Genomic DNA, 13,990 nt, shown 5'->3' on the forward strand with positions numbered 1-13,990 from the left:
GGAGCAACTCCCCGAGACCACCAGTTCAAAAACCATCATGTTGTTGTTGTGGTCTTCAGTCCTGATACTGGTTTGATGCAGCTCTCCATGCTACTCTATCCTGTGCAAGCTTCTTCATCTCCCAGTACCTACTGCAGCCTACATCCTTCTGAATCTGCTTAGTGTATTCATCTCTAGGTCTCCCTCTACGATTTTTACCCTCCACGCTGCCCTCCAATGCTAAATTTGTGATCTCTCGATGTCTCAGAACATGTCCTACCAACCGATCCCTTCTTCTAGTCAAGTTGTGCCACAAGTTCCTCTTCTCCCCAATTCTATTCAATGCCTCCTCATTAGTTATGTGATCTACCCATCTAATCTTCAGCATTCTTCTGTAGCACCACATTTCGAAAGCTTCTATTCTCTCCTTGTCTAAACTATTTATCGTCCATGTTTCACTTCAATACATGGCTACACTCCATACAAATACTTTCAGAAACGACTTCCTGACATTTAAATCTATACCCGATGTTAACAAATTTCTCTTCTTCAGAAACGCTTTCCTTGCCATTGCCAGTCTACATTTTATATCCTCTCTACTTCGACCATCATCAGTTATTTTGCTCCCCAAACAGCAAAACTCCTTTACTACTTTAAGTGTCTCGTTTCCTAATCTAATTCCCTCAGCATCACCCGACTTAATTCGACTACATTCCATTATCCTCGTTTTGCTTTTGTTTATGTTCATCTTATACGCTCCTTTCAAGACACTGTTCATTCCGTTCAACTACTCTTCCAAGTCCTTTGCTGTCTCTGACTGATCTGATGACAAATCTCCTAGTGTGAATCAGAAAATATTAATTGTTAACTGTCGGAACATCTGCGGTCCCCCCACATCATTCAAGGAAGTGATGGTGGTTGAAAACAGACGTAGGGGTAAGGGACATTTTCGGTAACACTTAAAACGTATATTGGAAAATAGATTAGACTCAGCTGTGAAGAAGAGTATTTATATCAACAACAAATAACGTTAGATCTAGCGAGGTCTAAAGCGCGTCAGATTGCGAACTGATACGTAAAAGTGTGATCCAAGACGCTGTACAGATTTCGGATGTTTCTATTGCACACTAGATTCACACATTGACTGTAGACTCATTCAGAGAAATTATTAATTTCATTGCACCAAAATATCCTGAGCAGATGGTAGTAGTAAGTGGTGACTTTAAACATCCCAGTAACGATTGGGTCAGCTACACATACGTTAGTGGCAATATGAACACGTAGCCTTGTAAAGTATCACTGCATACATTTTCTAGAAACCGCCTCGAGCAACTAGTCCAAGTCCCCACATGTGTAAGAAATATTTCAGAACTCCTGGATACAAACAGATGCGGTCTTTTAGAGAGTTTCACCCGTGTCAGAGAGTTTGGCGACTAGATGCAATTACAGAAGCGATGGCCACCAAAGGGAAAAAAGTGACCAAGAATTTTGGAAGAGTGTTTGAGTTTGGATGAAGCGATAGTTGCTCTGAATGTAATCTTGTATTCCCGACAAATTATATAATACACGTTTCCTCTTAGTACTTTCTGATGCTGTTTATCATCAGTATGAAAGTATGAAAGTAATCAAATGACTCTGAGCACTATGGGACTTAACATCTGAGGTCATCAGTCCCCTATAACTTAGAGCTACTTAAACCGACCTAACCTAAGGACATCACACACATCCATGCCGGAGGCAGGATTCGACCTGCGACTGTAGCGGTCGCGCGGTTCCAGACTGAAGCGCCTAGAACCGCTCGGCCACATGGGCCGGCTATGAAAGTAATTCTTAGATATGAACAGAACATATAAAGTAATTAAATTTTATTGTGAAAGATCTGTCAAAGAAACTAGACGAAATTTATTGTAGTGCAGACTAAATTATATGAACTTGCCATATTTATTTATTACTCCATTTTAAAGAAATAGCCTTGCTGAATTTTTTGCAGAAGGCTAGTATGATAACTATTTCTAAAAGCAGTTAGTGTGTAGAATGGGACATAATGAAATTAATTCATTATTCTACTGTATTGAATGTTTCTCACTTCTGATGTGTCGCATCACAGGTTGCTATGTACCTGATACAATGAAACATATCTCTTTCTTCAGTGATGTAGAGAAATAACAGATTTTACATACAGAGAAGTAAATTTATCTACAATAATTTATACGAAAATGCAACACTAATCACTCAGCTTATGGGCTGACTGTATACAAGCAGTATATCTACTTGGCTTTGCAGCTTTCTAGACAGGTTTCACGAGGAGCGTGCTATTAACAGCAATATGATTTTTATAACACTGTAGCCTTGAACGTGAACAATGTTAACAGCTTCCTGTGTTGAACTGTGTGAGTATGATGGCGTATGTGACGACCGCAGCCACGTATCCCGTCAGCAGCCGGCCGTCCACGCTGAACAGGGAACACGCGCTGAACGTGACGGGGCTGTGACGCACCTGCTGCGACAGCTGGCGTAGCTGCTGCGAGATTTCTTCACTGCCACCACCTGCAGAAATAAGGGTCACACACTGTGGTGGTTGGATTGTACATGGCTTAAAATAAGATTCACACCATTCTCATAACGTGATAGGTTTTCTTTCTTTCTTTCTTTCTTTGTCTCGTTTGACCTCAGGAGCACAGTAATTCAGTCAACTCAGAAACGAAGGAGACAGTTGACCTCCATTGTCAAAAATGGTTCAAAAGGCTCTGAGGACTATGGGACTTAACATTGGAGGTCATCAGTCACCTAGAATTTAGATCTACTTAAACCTATCTAACCTAAGGACATCACACACATCCATGCCCGAGGCAGGATTCGAACCTGCGACCATAGCAGTCGCGCAGTTCCAGACTGAAGCGCCTAGAACCGCTCGGACACCAAGGCTGGCCTCCCCTGTCAGTTCAGCTCACTAGAGTGCACACAGTCTCCAGTCATGAACTGACAGTATGGTCGATACACTGCTTAGTTTGTCAATATGCCTCAGAACGTCTTTCTAGAACTACTGACGGCCTTGGGAGAGCCAGTTCTGACAAAACTCTACCATCTGGTGAGCAAGATGTATGACACAGTCGAAATACCCTCAAACTTCAAGAAGAATATAATAATTCCAATCGCAAAGAAAGCAGGTGTTGACAGATGTGAAAATTACCAAACTATCAGTTTAATAAGTCACGGCTGCAAAATTCTAACGCGAATTCTTTACAGACGAATGGAAAAACTAGTAGAAGCCGACCTTGGGGAAGATCAGTTTGGATTCCGTAGAAATGTTGGAACACGTGAGGCAATACTGACCCTACGACTTATCGTAGAAAATAGATTAAGGAAAGGCAAACCTACGTTTCTAGCATTTGTAGACTTAGAGAAAGCTTTTGACAATGTTGTGTGGAATACTCTCTTTCATATTCTCAAGGTGGCAGGGGTAAAATACAGGGAGCGAAAGGCTATTTACAATTTGCACAGAAACCAGATGGCAGTTATAAGAGTCGAGGGGAATGAAAGGGAAGCAGTGGTTCGGAAGGGAGTGAGACAGGGTTGTAACCTCTCCCCGATGTTACATAATCTGTACATTGAGCAAGCAGTAAAGGAAACAAAAGAAAAATTCAGAGTAGGAATTAAAATCCATGGAGAAGAAATGAAAACTTTGATGTTCGTCGATGACATTGTAATTCTGTCAGAGATAGCAAAGGACTTGGAAGAGCATTTGAACTGAATGGACAGTGTGTCTTGAAAGGATGATGTAAGATAAACATCAACAAAAGCAAAACGAGGATAATGGAATGTAGTCAAATTAAGTCGGGTGATGCTGAAGGAATTAGATTAGGAAATGAGACACTTAAAGTAGTAAAGGAGTTTTGCTATTTGGGGAACAAAATAACTGATGATGATCGAAGTAGAGAGGATATAAAATGTAGACTGGCAATGGCAAGGAAAGCGATTCTGAAGAAGAGAAATTTGTTAACATCGAGTATTGATTTAAGTGTCTGGAAGTCGTTTCTGAAAGTATTTGTATGGAGTGTAGCCATGTATGGAAGTGAAACGTGGACGATAAGTAGTTTGGACGAGAAGAGAATAGAAGCTTTCGAAATGTTGGCTACAGAAGAATGCTGAAGATTAGATGGGTAGACCACGTAACTAATGAGGAGGCATTGAATAGAATTGGGGAGAAGAGGAGTTTGTGTCACAACTTGAGAAAGAAGAAGGGACCGGTTGGTAGGACATGTTCTGAGGCATCAAGGGATCACAAATTTAGCATTGGAAGGCAGCGTGGAGGGTAAAAATCGTAGGGGAGACCAAGAGATGAATACACTAAGCAGATTCAAAAGGATATAGGTTGCAGTAAGTACTGGGAGATGAAGAAGCTTGCACAGGATAGAGTAGCATGGAGAGCTGCATCAAACCAGTCTTAGGACTGAAGACCACAACAACAACAACAGCAACGTCTTTCGAAGGATAAACCATGCAAACATTGTGGCGTTACGGCAGGGAGAGTTGTCAGTACATGAAGCGTCAAGCCTCACTGCTGGACACCACAGCTACATCAGTAGAATGCTCAGCTTATATTGTGGGACATAAGACACTGAAGATTTGCCTCATACTTACCGCTACCTATAAATTTACAGGAAGGTTTTTGAAAGCAACTGGAAGGTCTATAAAATTTCCCTCTATACGCCCATTGCGAACAACAGTGAATCCCACCTTCCTATTTCCCCATCCCCATTAGCTTCATGGTGCGTAGGTAGGCAGACAAGAGAATGTATTGAATGCAGCCTGGTCTCTTCAGACAAGTGCAGGATTTGTCCCACACTTCCTAAGAAAACAATCGTAAGTTATTATTGGTTGGCAGATCCTGACGTAGTCTTCAACTGCCTAATGGGAAAGAACGATAATGCAGCGCCTGTGTTATTCTGATTATAACGCAAAGTTACTTCGGACATGCATGCCTGTCTGGAGGAACAGGCACTGTGCGACCACAGCCATTACGAAACACATGAAATGAACTCGCAATTGCGAATAAGGACTATCATCAGCAGTAGAATGGAATGACGGCAATGAAAATTTGTGCCGGACCGGGACTCAAACCCGGATTTCCCGCTTATCGCGATGGATCGCCTTACCATTTGGCTATTCGTTCACGACTCTGGACCACACCCAAACATTAAACTTCCATATGTTGTCAAAAATGCGTCTACGACCTGAACTCGAACATTCATTACGTATATTCCCGCACAGGTCAGACGTTGTACTCGAAAAGTCGCTTGACTGATGTCGGCAGATAAATACGATATTGCAGTGGCTGTGTTGTTCTGATTACGATACGAAGTTCCTTTGGACATGCATGCATGTCCAAACGAACAGGCACTGCGGCGACCACAGACGTTACGAAACACACCAAATAATTTGTTACATGTCTGAACTGACCATTGGCGATTCCAAACATTTCAACAACTATTTTATAAGTGCTTAACTGAACAATTACATATGCTCAGGTTATCAGCGTGTGCCCTATGTAAATAGTTTGCGTCAAAATTTTTTGTGAAACTCTTTCTGTGAGTATGCTCACTCCCTTACCACTCCCACAACCCACACTCATTCTGAAACACGTGGATTTGTGGAGCAATTCGAGTTTGTCTAAAACACAAACAGATTTAACCCAGCAAACATTGCAAAAAAATGCGACGAGATGATTAAGAAGTCAGATTACCGAATCATTATCTGAGGAACATCTTATCCGCAACACTTACAAACGTCATGATCTATATAAGCCCCCCACGAAGGAATAACATAACAACTAAAATTGAACGTTTTCTGAAACTGTTGCATCTAGATTAGTACTGAAAAATCACGAGATAGCGAGTCATTCTCCAACGACACCACCAGCCCCAACCCTTAAAAAAATCACTGTTCACTTAAGCGCTTCAACACACTTAAAGTAGAAATGAACACGAACAATAAAATTGGCATTCAAAAGAATTTTGCGCTGAACGTTAGTAGTCTAACGATGTCGCAATACACAGTCTAACAGAAAAAAGTGAAGCATCCAAAATACATCGTCGGATGTCACTGTCACTTGGTACACGTACACACCATCAGTTTCTTGACAATTGCGTCGTATAATGCATGTCTTCAGAATGAGATTTTCGCTCTGCAGCGGAGTGTGCGCTGATATTAGAAACTACCTGGCAGATTAAAACTGTGTGCTGGACCGAGACCCGAACTCAGGACCTTTGCCTATCACGGGCAAGTGCTCTACTATCTGAGCAATCCAAGCACGACTAACGACCCGTCCTCACAGCTCTAGGGTTCGTGACTCGTGATTGGGTTGCTCAGATGGTAGTGCACTTGACTGCGAAAGACAAAGGTCCCGAGTTCGAGTCTCGGTACAGCGCACAGTTTTAATCTGCCAGGAAGTTTCAATGCATGTCTTGCTTCTATTGTTTTCTCTGTACTACACCTGTCTTAGCTAATGCGATGCATAACGAGTGTGGGTTACCGCTGTTAATAGCGGGTGGTGTTTGACAGAAAATGCGCTGGCGAGACCTTCCTGTTAGCTATGACTTTTTCGGTGGTCCCTCGGCCCTCGATATTAGTTCCAGTGGCGACCACGCATATGTGTACACAGGAACTCATTGCGTTTCGCGCGGCTGTCTGCTGACGAGTCTTACTGGGCTTCCACAATATGCGGCGCGCTGGCACTTAACGTAGTAAGCTACTTTTGAGGTTCATAAACTGGTATTCTAAGGCTTTTGCGTCTTCATTTTTATTTCTTAAGACCCATGCCACATGTCTAGTCGTTCGCAGTTGGTTCATGGGTTACATTAGGCTGGGGACGTGTGCTTTTTTGCTGTTACATGCATGTTTTATCGGTTAAGCCGCATTTACCCGATGTGGTACTGGTTGACTCAGAGGACTTTTTTGTGCCCTACCCGCACGGGATCTCACGTGATACTTGATAAATTCGCTGGACTTTTTTTCCCGACTGGTATGAATCAGGGTATAACCTGATGTTCACACTTGTATGGAACATTTTAATGTTAATTAATTGTATGAAGAATCCCTCCTAGTTTTCCTTTTTTTATGTAGCGCCTGAAGATGGGATTTGTGTCCTGAAATCCGGGTCGTGCGTATGATTTTATCCAAATACTCGATTTGTAAAGTATACAACTGGAGCAGATTGAATCATTATGATAAAAGATTAGAGTTGCACTTTTCTGTGAGAGGTAGAATCGCCTTCAGACTGTGTTCATGCTGTTCATATTTCGTGCTATCACCAATCCTAGTAAGGTATTAAGGGCTGTGAGAAACATTAGATGTTGAGTAATCAGTGTAAAGGGCACGGAGTTGCCGCGTATGGGACACCATTATCGGCACCTAATACAGGGCTATTACAAATGATTGAAGCGATTTCATAAATTCACTGTAGCTCCATTCGTTGACATATGGTCACGACACACTACAGATACGTGGAAAACCTCATAAAGTTTTGTTCGGCTGAAGTCGCACTTCAGGTTTCTGCCGCCAGCGCGCTCGAGGGCGCAGTGAGACAAAATGGCGACAGCAGCCGGGAAAGCGTATGTCGTGCTTGAAATGTACTCACATCAGTCAGTCATAACAGTGCAACGACACTTCAGGACGAAGTTCAACAAAGATCCACCAACTGCTAACTCCATTCGGCGATGGTATGCGCAGTTTAAAGCTTCTGGATGCCTCTGTAAGGGGAAATCAACGGGTCGGCCTGCAGTGAGCGAAGAAACGGTTGAACGCGTGCGGGCTTTCACGCGTAGCCCGCGGAAGTCGACGAATAAAGCAAGTAGGGAGCTAAACGTACCACAGCCGACGGTTTGGAATATCTTACGGAAAAGGCTAAAGCAGAAGCCTTACCGTTTACAATTGCTACAAGCCCTGACACCCGATGACAAAGTCAAACGCTTTGAATTTTCGGCGCGGTTGCAACAGCTCATGGTAGAGGATGCGTTCAGTGCGAAACTTGTTTTCAGTGATGAAGCAACATTTTTTCTTAATGGTGAAGTGAACAGACACAATGTGCGAATCTGGGCGGTAGAGAATCCTCACGCATTCGTGCAGCAAATTCGCAATTCACCAAAAGTTAACGTGTTTTGTGCAATCTCACGGTTTAAAGTTTACGGCCCCTTTTTCTTCTGCGAAAAAAACGTTACAGGACACGTGTATCTGGACATGCTGGAAAATTGGCTCATGCCACAACAGGAGACCGACAGCGCCGACTTCATCTTTCAACAGGATGGTGCTCCACCGCACTTCCATCAGGATGTTCGGCATTTCTTAAACAGGAGATTGGAAAACTGATGGATCGGGTGTGGTGGAGATCATGATCAGCAATTCATGTCATGGCCTCCACGCTCTCCCAACTTAACCCCAAGCGATTTCTTTCTGTGGGGTTATGTGAAAGATTCAGTGTTTAAACCTCCTCTACCAAGAAACGTGCCAGAACTGCGAGCTCGCATCAACGATGATTTCGAACTCATTGATGGAGACATGCTGCGCCGAGTGTGGGAGGAACTTGATTATCGGCTTGATGTCTGCCGAATCACTAAAGGGGCACATATCGAACATTTGTGAATGCCTAAAAAAACTTTTTGAGTTTTTGTATGTGTGTGCAAAGCATTGTGAAAATATCTCAAATAATAAAGTTATTGTAGAGCTGTGAAATCGCTTCAATCATTTGTAATAACCCTGTAGAGCTTCATTGTGGATCTCCATTTTGCCATTTGGTCGAATCGTGCAATTAGACGTGCCAGTGGCCCGATGTTGGACAGCATAGGAACGCGAGGGCAGGCATACTCGCTGTCAAGATTCTGGTCGACTACGCCTGACTACCGCAAGGGGGGATCGCCGTATTGTGCTCCAAGCACATCGTAACCTGTTCACATCTATGCCTGCCATCCTAGAGTAAGCAAAGATCATCTCCAATATTTTGTCATCCCACACCATTGACAGAAGACTAGAAGGAGCCAGACTAGGGTAGGCTGCCGTTAGCTCAACACAAACGTCTGCGTTTACTGTGATGTCGTGACTGTGACTGGGAAGCATGGGTTGCTGACGAGTGGCACCACGTTGCGTTGAAGGATGGATTTTGGTTCTCCACTACCCCTCATGACAATCGTTGCTGACTATGGCGGCGACCTGGTGAGATATCCCGGGATTCTAATGTTCGGGCGTCACGATGTGGGAAGCCATCGGGTATGACTTCAAGGCATAGCTGGTACTGGTCGAGGTAAATCTGACGGCGCAACGCTGCGTTTTGGACATACTGCGTCATCATGTGTTATCCCTCATGCGACAGTATCGTGGTGCCACTTTTCAGCAGTGCAATGTTCGTCCATACATGCAACGTGTCTCTATCAACTGCCTGCAAGATGTCGAGGTACAGCTGCGGCCGAGGCCGCCACATCTGTTCCCAATAGAACCAGCTCGGACTCTTTTCTGTCGCAATGCCAGTAGCGGGACACGAAGAACAAATTACTACACTGGTGGGTCGCTTCGCCTCAGGAGAGGATAAAACTACTTTATGACCGATTCAAGCATCCCAGCCAGAGGGAGCACAATGTCAATATTAATATGCGGGTTCATACAGCCAAGTTCTTTGCAAATTTGGTTCGGCATTGAAATCATGGAAATAACATCACACACCCTATCAAGCCATGAATTTTTATTTCGTTTCCCCTTCCCCTTCTGGGTGCTTCACTTTTTTGTCAGGCAGCAAATAAATCCAGAACTATACATGAATATGAAGTACATCACGAAATAAGCAAACTGAGGTCAAACTAAGCTTATCTTGTAATAGGACAGTAGAGTTCTTTAAATCTTCTTAATAACCAGCTAACTGCATACCGGGAAAAAATCGAGTCTCTCGAATTCTGGACGTTTTATCGACATGGTCCGGCAGATAAGCGCAGTTTGAATTGGGCTGGTTGGTTGATTCGGCGGAGGGGACCAAACAGTGAGTTCATCGGTCCCATCGGATTAGGGAAGGAAGACGGACGTGCCCTTTCAAAGGAACAGTCCCGGCATTTGCCTCAAGTGATTTAGGGAAATCAAGGAAAATCTAAATCGGGATGGTCGGACGCGGGTTTGAACCGTTGTCCTCCCGAAGGCGAGTCCAGTGTGCTAGCCATTGCGACACCTAGCTCGGTATTTAATTTAGAAAACATCAAAATTTAAGGGCGAGCACCAACCTATTGGGTCTATTTACACGAGAGCCAGTACAATTCTGCATGAATTACGATAATCTCAACAAGGATAACCGATTTCCCACGAGGAATAGATGTCCGATTTTGAGCGATGTAATCGTGTAATGACGAATGGAAAAACTGGTAGAAGCCGATCTCGGTGAAGTTCAGTTTGGATTCCGCAGAAATGTTGGAACGCGTGAGGCAATACGATTTATCTTAGAAAATAGATTAAGGAAAGGCTAACCTACGTTTCTAGCATTTGTAGACTTAGAGAAAGCTTTTGACAATGTTGATTGGAATACTCTCTTTCAAATTCTGAAGGTGGCAGAGGTAAAATACAGGGAGTGAAAGGCTATTTACAATTTGAACGGAAACCAGATGGCAGTTATAAGAGTCGAGGGGCATGAAAGGGAAGCAGTGGCTGGGAAGGGAGTGAGACAGGGTTGTGGCCTATCGCCAATGTTATTCAATCTGTATATTGAGCAAACAGTAAAGAAAACAAAAGAAAAATTCGGAGTAGGTATTAACATCGATGGAGAAGAAATAAAAACTTTGATGTTCACCGATGACATTGTAATTCTGTCAGAGACAGCAAAGAACCTGGAAGAGCAGCTGTGCGGGATGGACAGTGTCTTGCAAGGAGGATATGAGATGAACATCAACAAAAGCAAACCGAGAATAATGGAATGTAGTCGAATTAAATCGGGTGATGCTGCGGGGATTATATTAAAAAATGAGACGCTTAAAGTAGTAAATGATTTTTTGCTATTTGGGGAGAAAAATAACTGATGATGGTCGAAGTAGAGAGGATATAAAATGTAGACTGGCAATGGCAAGGAAAGCGTTTCTGAAGAAGAGAAATTTGTTAACATCGAGTGTAGGTTTAAGTGTCAGGAAGTCGTTTCTGAAAGTACTTGTATGGAGTGTAGCCATGTATGGAAGTGAAACGTGGACGATAAACAGTTTAGACAAGAAGAGAGTAGAAGCTTTCGAAATGTGGTGCTACAGAAGATGGATAGATCACGTAACTGAATAGAATTGGAGAGAAGAGAAATTTGTGTCACAACGTGACAAGAAGAAGGGATCGATTGATGGGCATATTCTGAGGCATCAAGGGATCACCAATTTAGTATTGGAGGGCAGCGTGGAGGGCAAAAATCGTAGAGGGAGACCAAGAGATGAATACACTAAACAGATTCAGAAGGATGTAGGTTGCAGTAGATACTGGGAGATGAAGAAGCTTGCACAGGATAGAGTAGCATGAAGAGCTGCATCATACCAGTCTCTTGACTGAAGACCACAACAAGAACAGTCGTGTAATAGCTTCGAACCCAAAATATCGAAAGTGATACTTCGGGAGACTGTCCCCAATGCCTGAGTCAGCAGTGATCCTGACCAGTAGGTTGGAAGGGAGTCATGCTCCTATTCTGCTATAGTTTTGGGTAGCTCTGAAGAAAGAGATTATTTACTTGTATCGTGCAAAACGAAGGATCGAGAATAGTTCGTAGTATTCAGCTGAAGTTGCATTCAATGAGGTTCTTCCTGAATTATACATTTTATCGCATTTTCAAAATATATGTATTCATTTATTAAATTTTTCATTGACAATTCATTACAATTTGAAGTTAATAACTATGCTCGTACCTATAGCAGTGGAACTTACCTCAAAGACTGTCTGTCACTGAATATGATTTTTACATCTCTACCGTCTCAAACCATAAACAATATATTTTTAAACCAATTAATTACAAAACCATATTTATTTCCTTAATATAAAAAGCGTGTCTGTGAAATAAGACAGCGGTTCAGTGTGCAACCACAAAAACCTTCAGTCGCATGCCCATTAGCACTAAATGTCTGACAGGTAGCGAATAAAATGTAAAGTCTGAACTGAAATTCTAATATTCTGGCTCTGCATCTCCATGGGGATCGATCTGGAGAGGGGTAGCGATATCCGCAACTCCAGGGTTGCAAGAAACACGTTGCATGGGATGGCCATTAGACCTCTACAAGAACTTATAGTATATAACCGGCTCCGGGGTGGATCGGCAATTCATGTCTCCTCACTGAAGCCTTTTTCGAGATTTTCTGGACTTGGCCTTTGATCTGAATCTCTGTTTATTCATCTGTTGTTGTGCAAGGCGATTCTGGTTTCGTCCTGCGTTACCGATGTGAGCTCAGGTTACTTGGAGTCGTGACGCTCGCTCTCAACAGCATTTTCGTCTATCCACGTTGCCTCGATCTTGCTTTCCACTCGCTTACAAGTTTATTGCACTGGCCTGCTTACATTTTATCGGGTTGCGACACAAAATAATCTCTCCTCTATCCTGTTCTATGTGATGCGGGAACTTTTACTGAAAACCTAGGAGCATGTGTAGTGCAACAGACAGAATTTTACAGTTTTTTTTGTTATGAATACTTCATTATGTTCCTCTAGCAGAGTGTGTTGCATAAAATCCAAATATTTTGATGTTTTGCATTATTTGATATATGTTTCACTCACAGCATGAGCAGTGCAAACGACAGTGTTTTTGTTCGTAAATCCAGTACATTACGTATTTAAAAATCTGTTAATGGCTAATATGTAGTTGAACAGACAAACGTATTATGTTTATGTACCCTGTAATGTGACACATGATCTCAACAAATATATCACAAATCATATAAAAATTGTGGGATTAACTGACCTCATGCGTGTCATAAAACATAATCCAACTTGTCCTTGAACGCTTTCTGGCTCTATCGATCCTTGACAGCAGTCGTGTTTTCCTGCTATTAACGAGTCGCAGTACCCAGCTTTACTTCCGAAGGAACCTTTTAGAACGTCACACGTGGGTATAAAGTCACACACTGAAGAGCATATCAGTATGCCACTAATTAGAGTACCAAAGTCGAAAGTAAGTTTTGCAATCACTGGTTTTGTACCGAACATATTACCTATTCCAACACCATACCGTTAACAACGCACAATATAGCACAATTGCAATAATAAAGTGTACATTACAAACCTGCGGTGTTCCAAATGAGTAATGCTTCGGCGAATATAGCTGTCTTATTTGCTTCTGATGATGTCACTTGACAGGTAACAACTAAGCACATTACTTGTAGAATTAATACTGTGATGATGCATATCATAAATGGAATTTCAATTACAAATACATTATATTCCATCAAAAAGAGTGAAATTCCCCAGAACACAAATATTATGGTTGTTAGAAGATTCTGTATTACAAATGCAGCGATTGTGAATGAATAGTCATCATTCAAAGAGGAGGTGATACAGCTTAGTTTCATGTGGTGAACTTGAATCTCCAGTAATCGTTTGCGTGGTGTTACTAAGTGTCTCTGTGCGAGATTTAATTGATTCACTGTGGAAACGGAGTGGCCTGCAGATCTTCTGAACAGACTTATTAAGTCCAGCCGTCTGTGCTGCAAATACTCGCAACGGAGATCGGCCACTAGCGCGAAGTTGAGAGATCTGAAGTTTCGGGAGAGGGTCGCACAAAGTACCAAGAACTGGAGTAAGACTAGAAATGTAACAAAAGTGTCAAGAAGGACAGTGAAAAGAAATATGTATTTTCGAATGTAACAGTGGCCGATGCTAGCAATTAAGGCGAAGAAACTCAAAAATGACACAGTAATAAGGAAAATCTTTATTTTCCCGTCTTCTGGCCTGACGACACATCCAAACACTGTCTCTGGTACGTGAATATCTTCAATCAGCTCCTCAAATGTTTTCTTACAGTGATACCAGCAGTGAA

At 42.5% G+C, this 13,990-nt stretch overlaps 1 protein-coding gene across 1 annotated transcript in view; it reads right to left on the reverse strand.

Moving 5' to 3' along the window:
- Positions 1-2,344: 2,344 nt before the first annotated feature.
- LOC124594468 (ankyrin-1-like) overlaps positions 2,345-13,990 on the reverse strand; it is a 196,879-nt gene continuing 185,233 nt past the window's right edge. The window contains exon 5 of the mRNA XM_047132842.1: positions 2,345-2,526. Coding sequence (XP_046988798.1) covers positions 2,345-2,526 — 182 coding nt within the window. The remainder of the gene's footprint in view (positions 2,527-13,990) is intronic.

This window comes from Schistocerca americana, chromosome 2 (assembly GCF_021461395.2).
Source record: "Schistocerca americana isolate TAMUIC-IGC-003095 chromosome 2, iqSchAmer2.1, whole genome shotgun sequence".
Classification (NCBI taxonomy): Eukaryota; Metazoa; Arthropoda; class Insecta; order Orthoptera; family Acrididae; genus Schistocerca; species Schistocerca americana.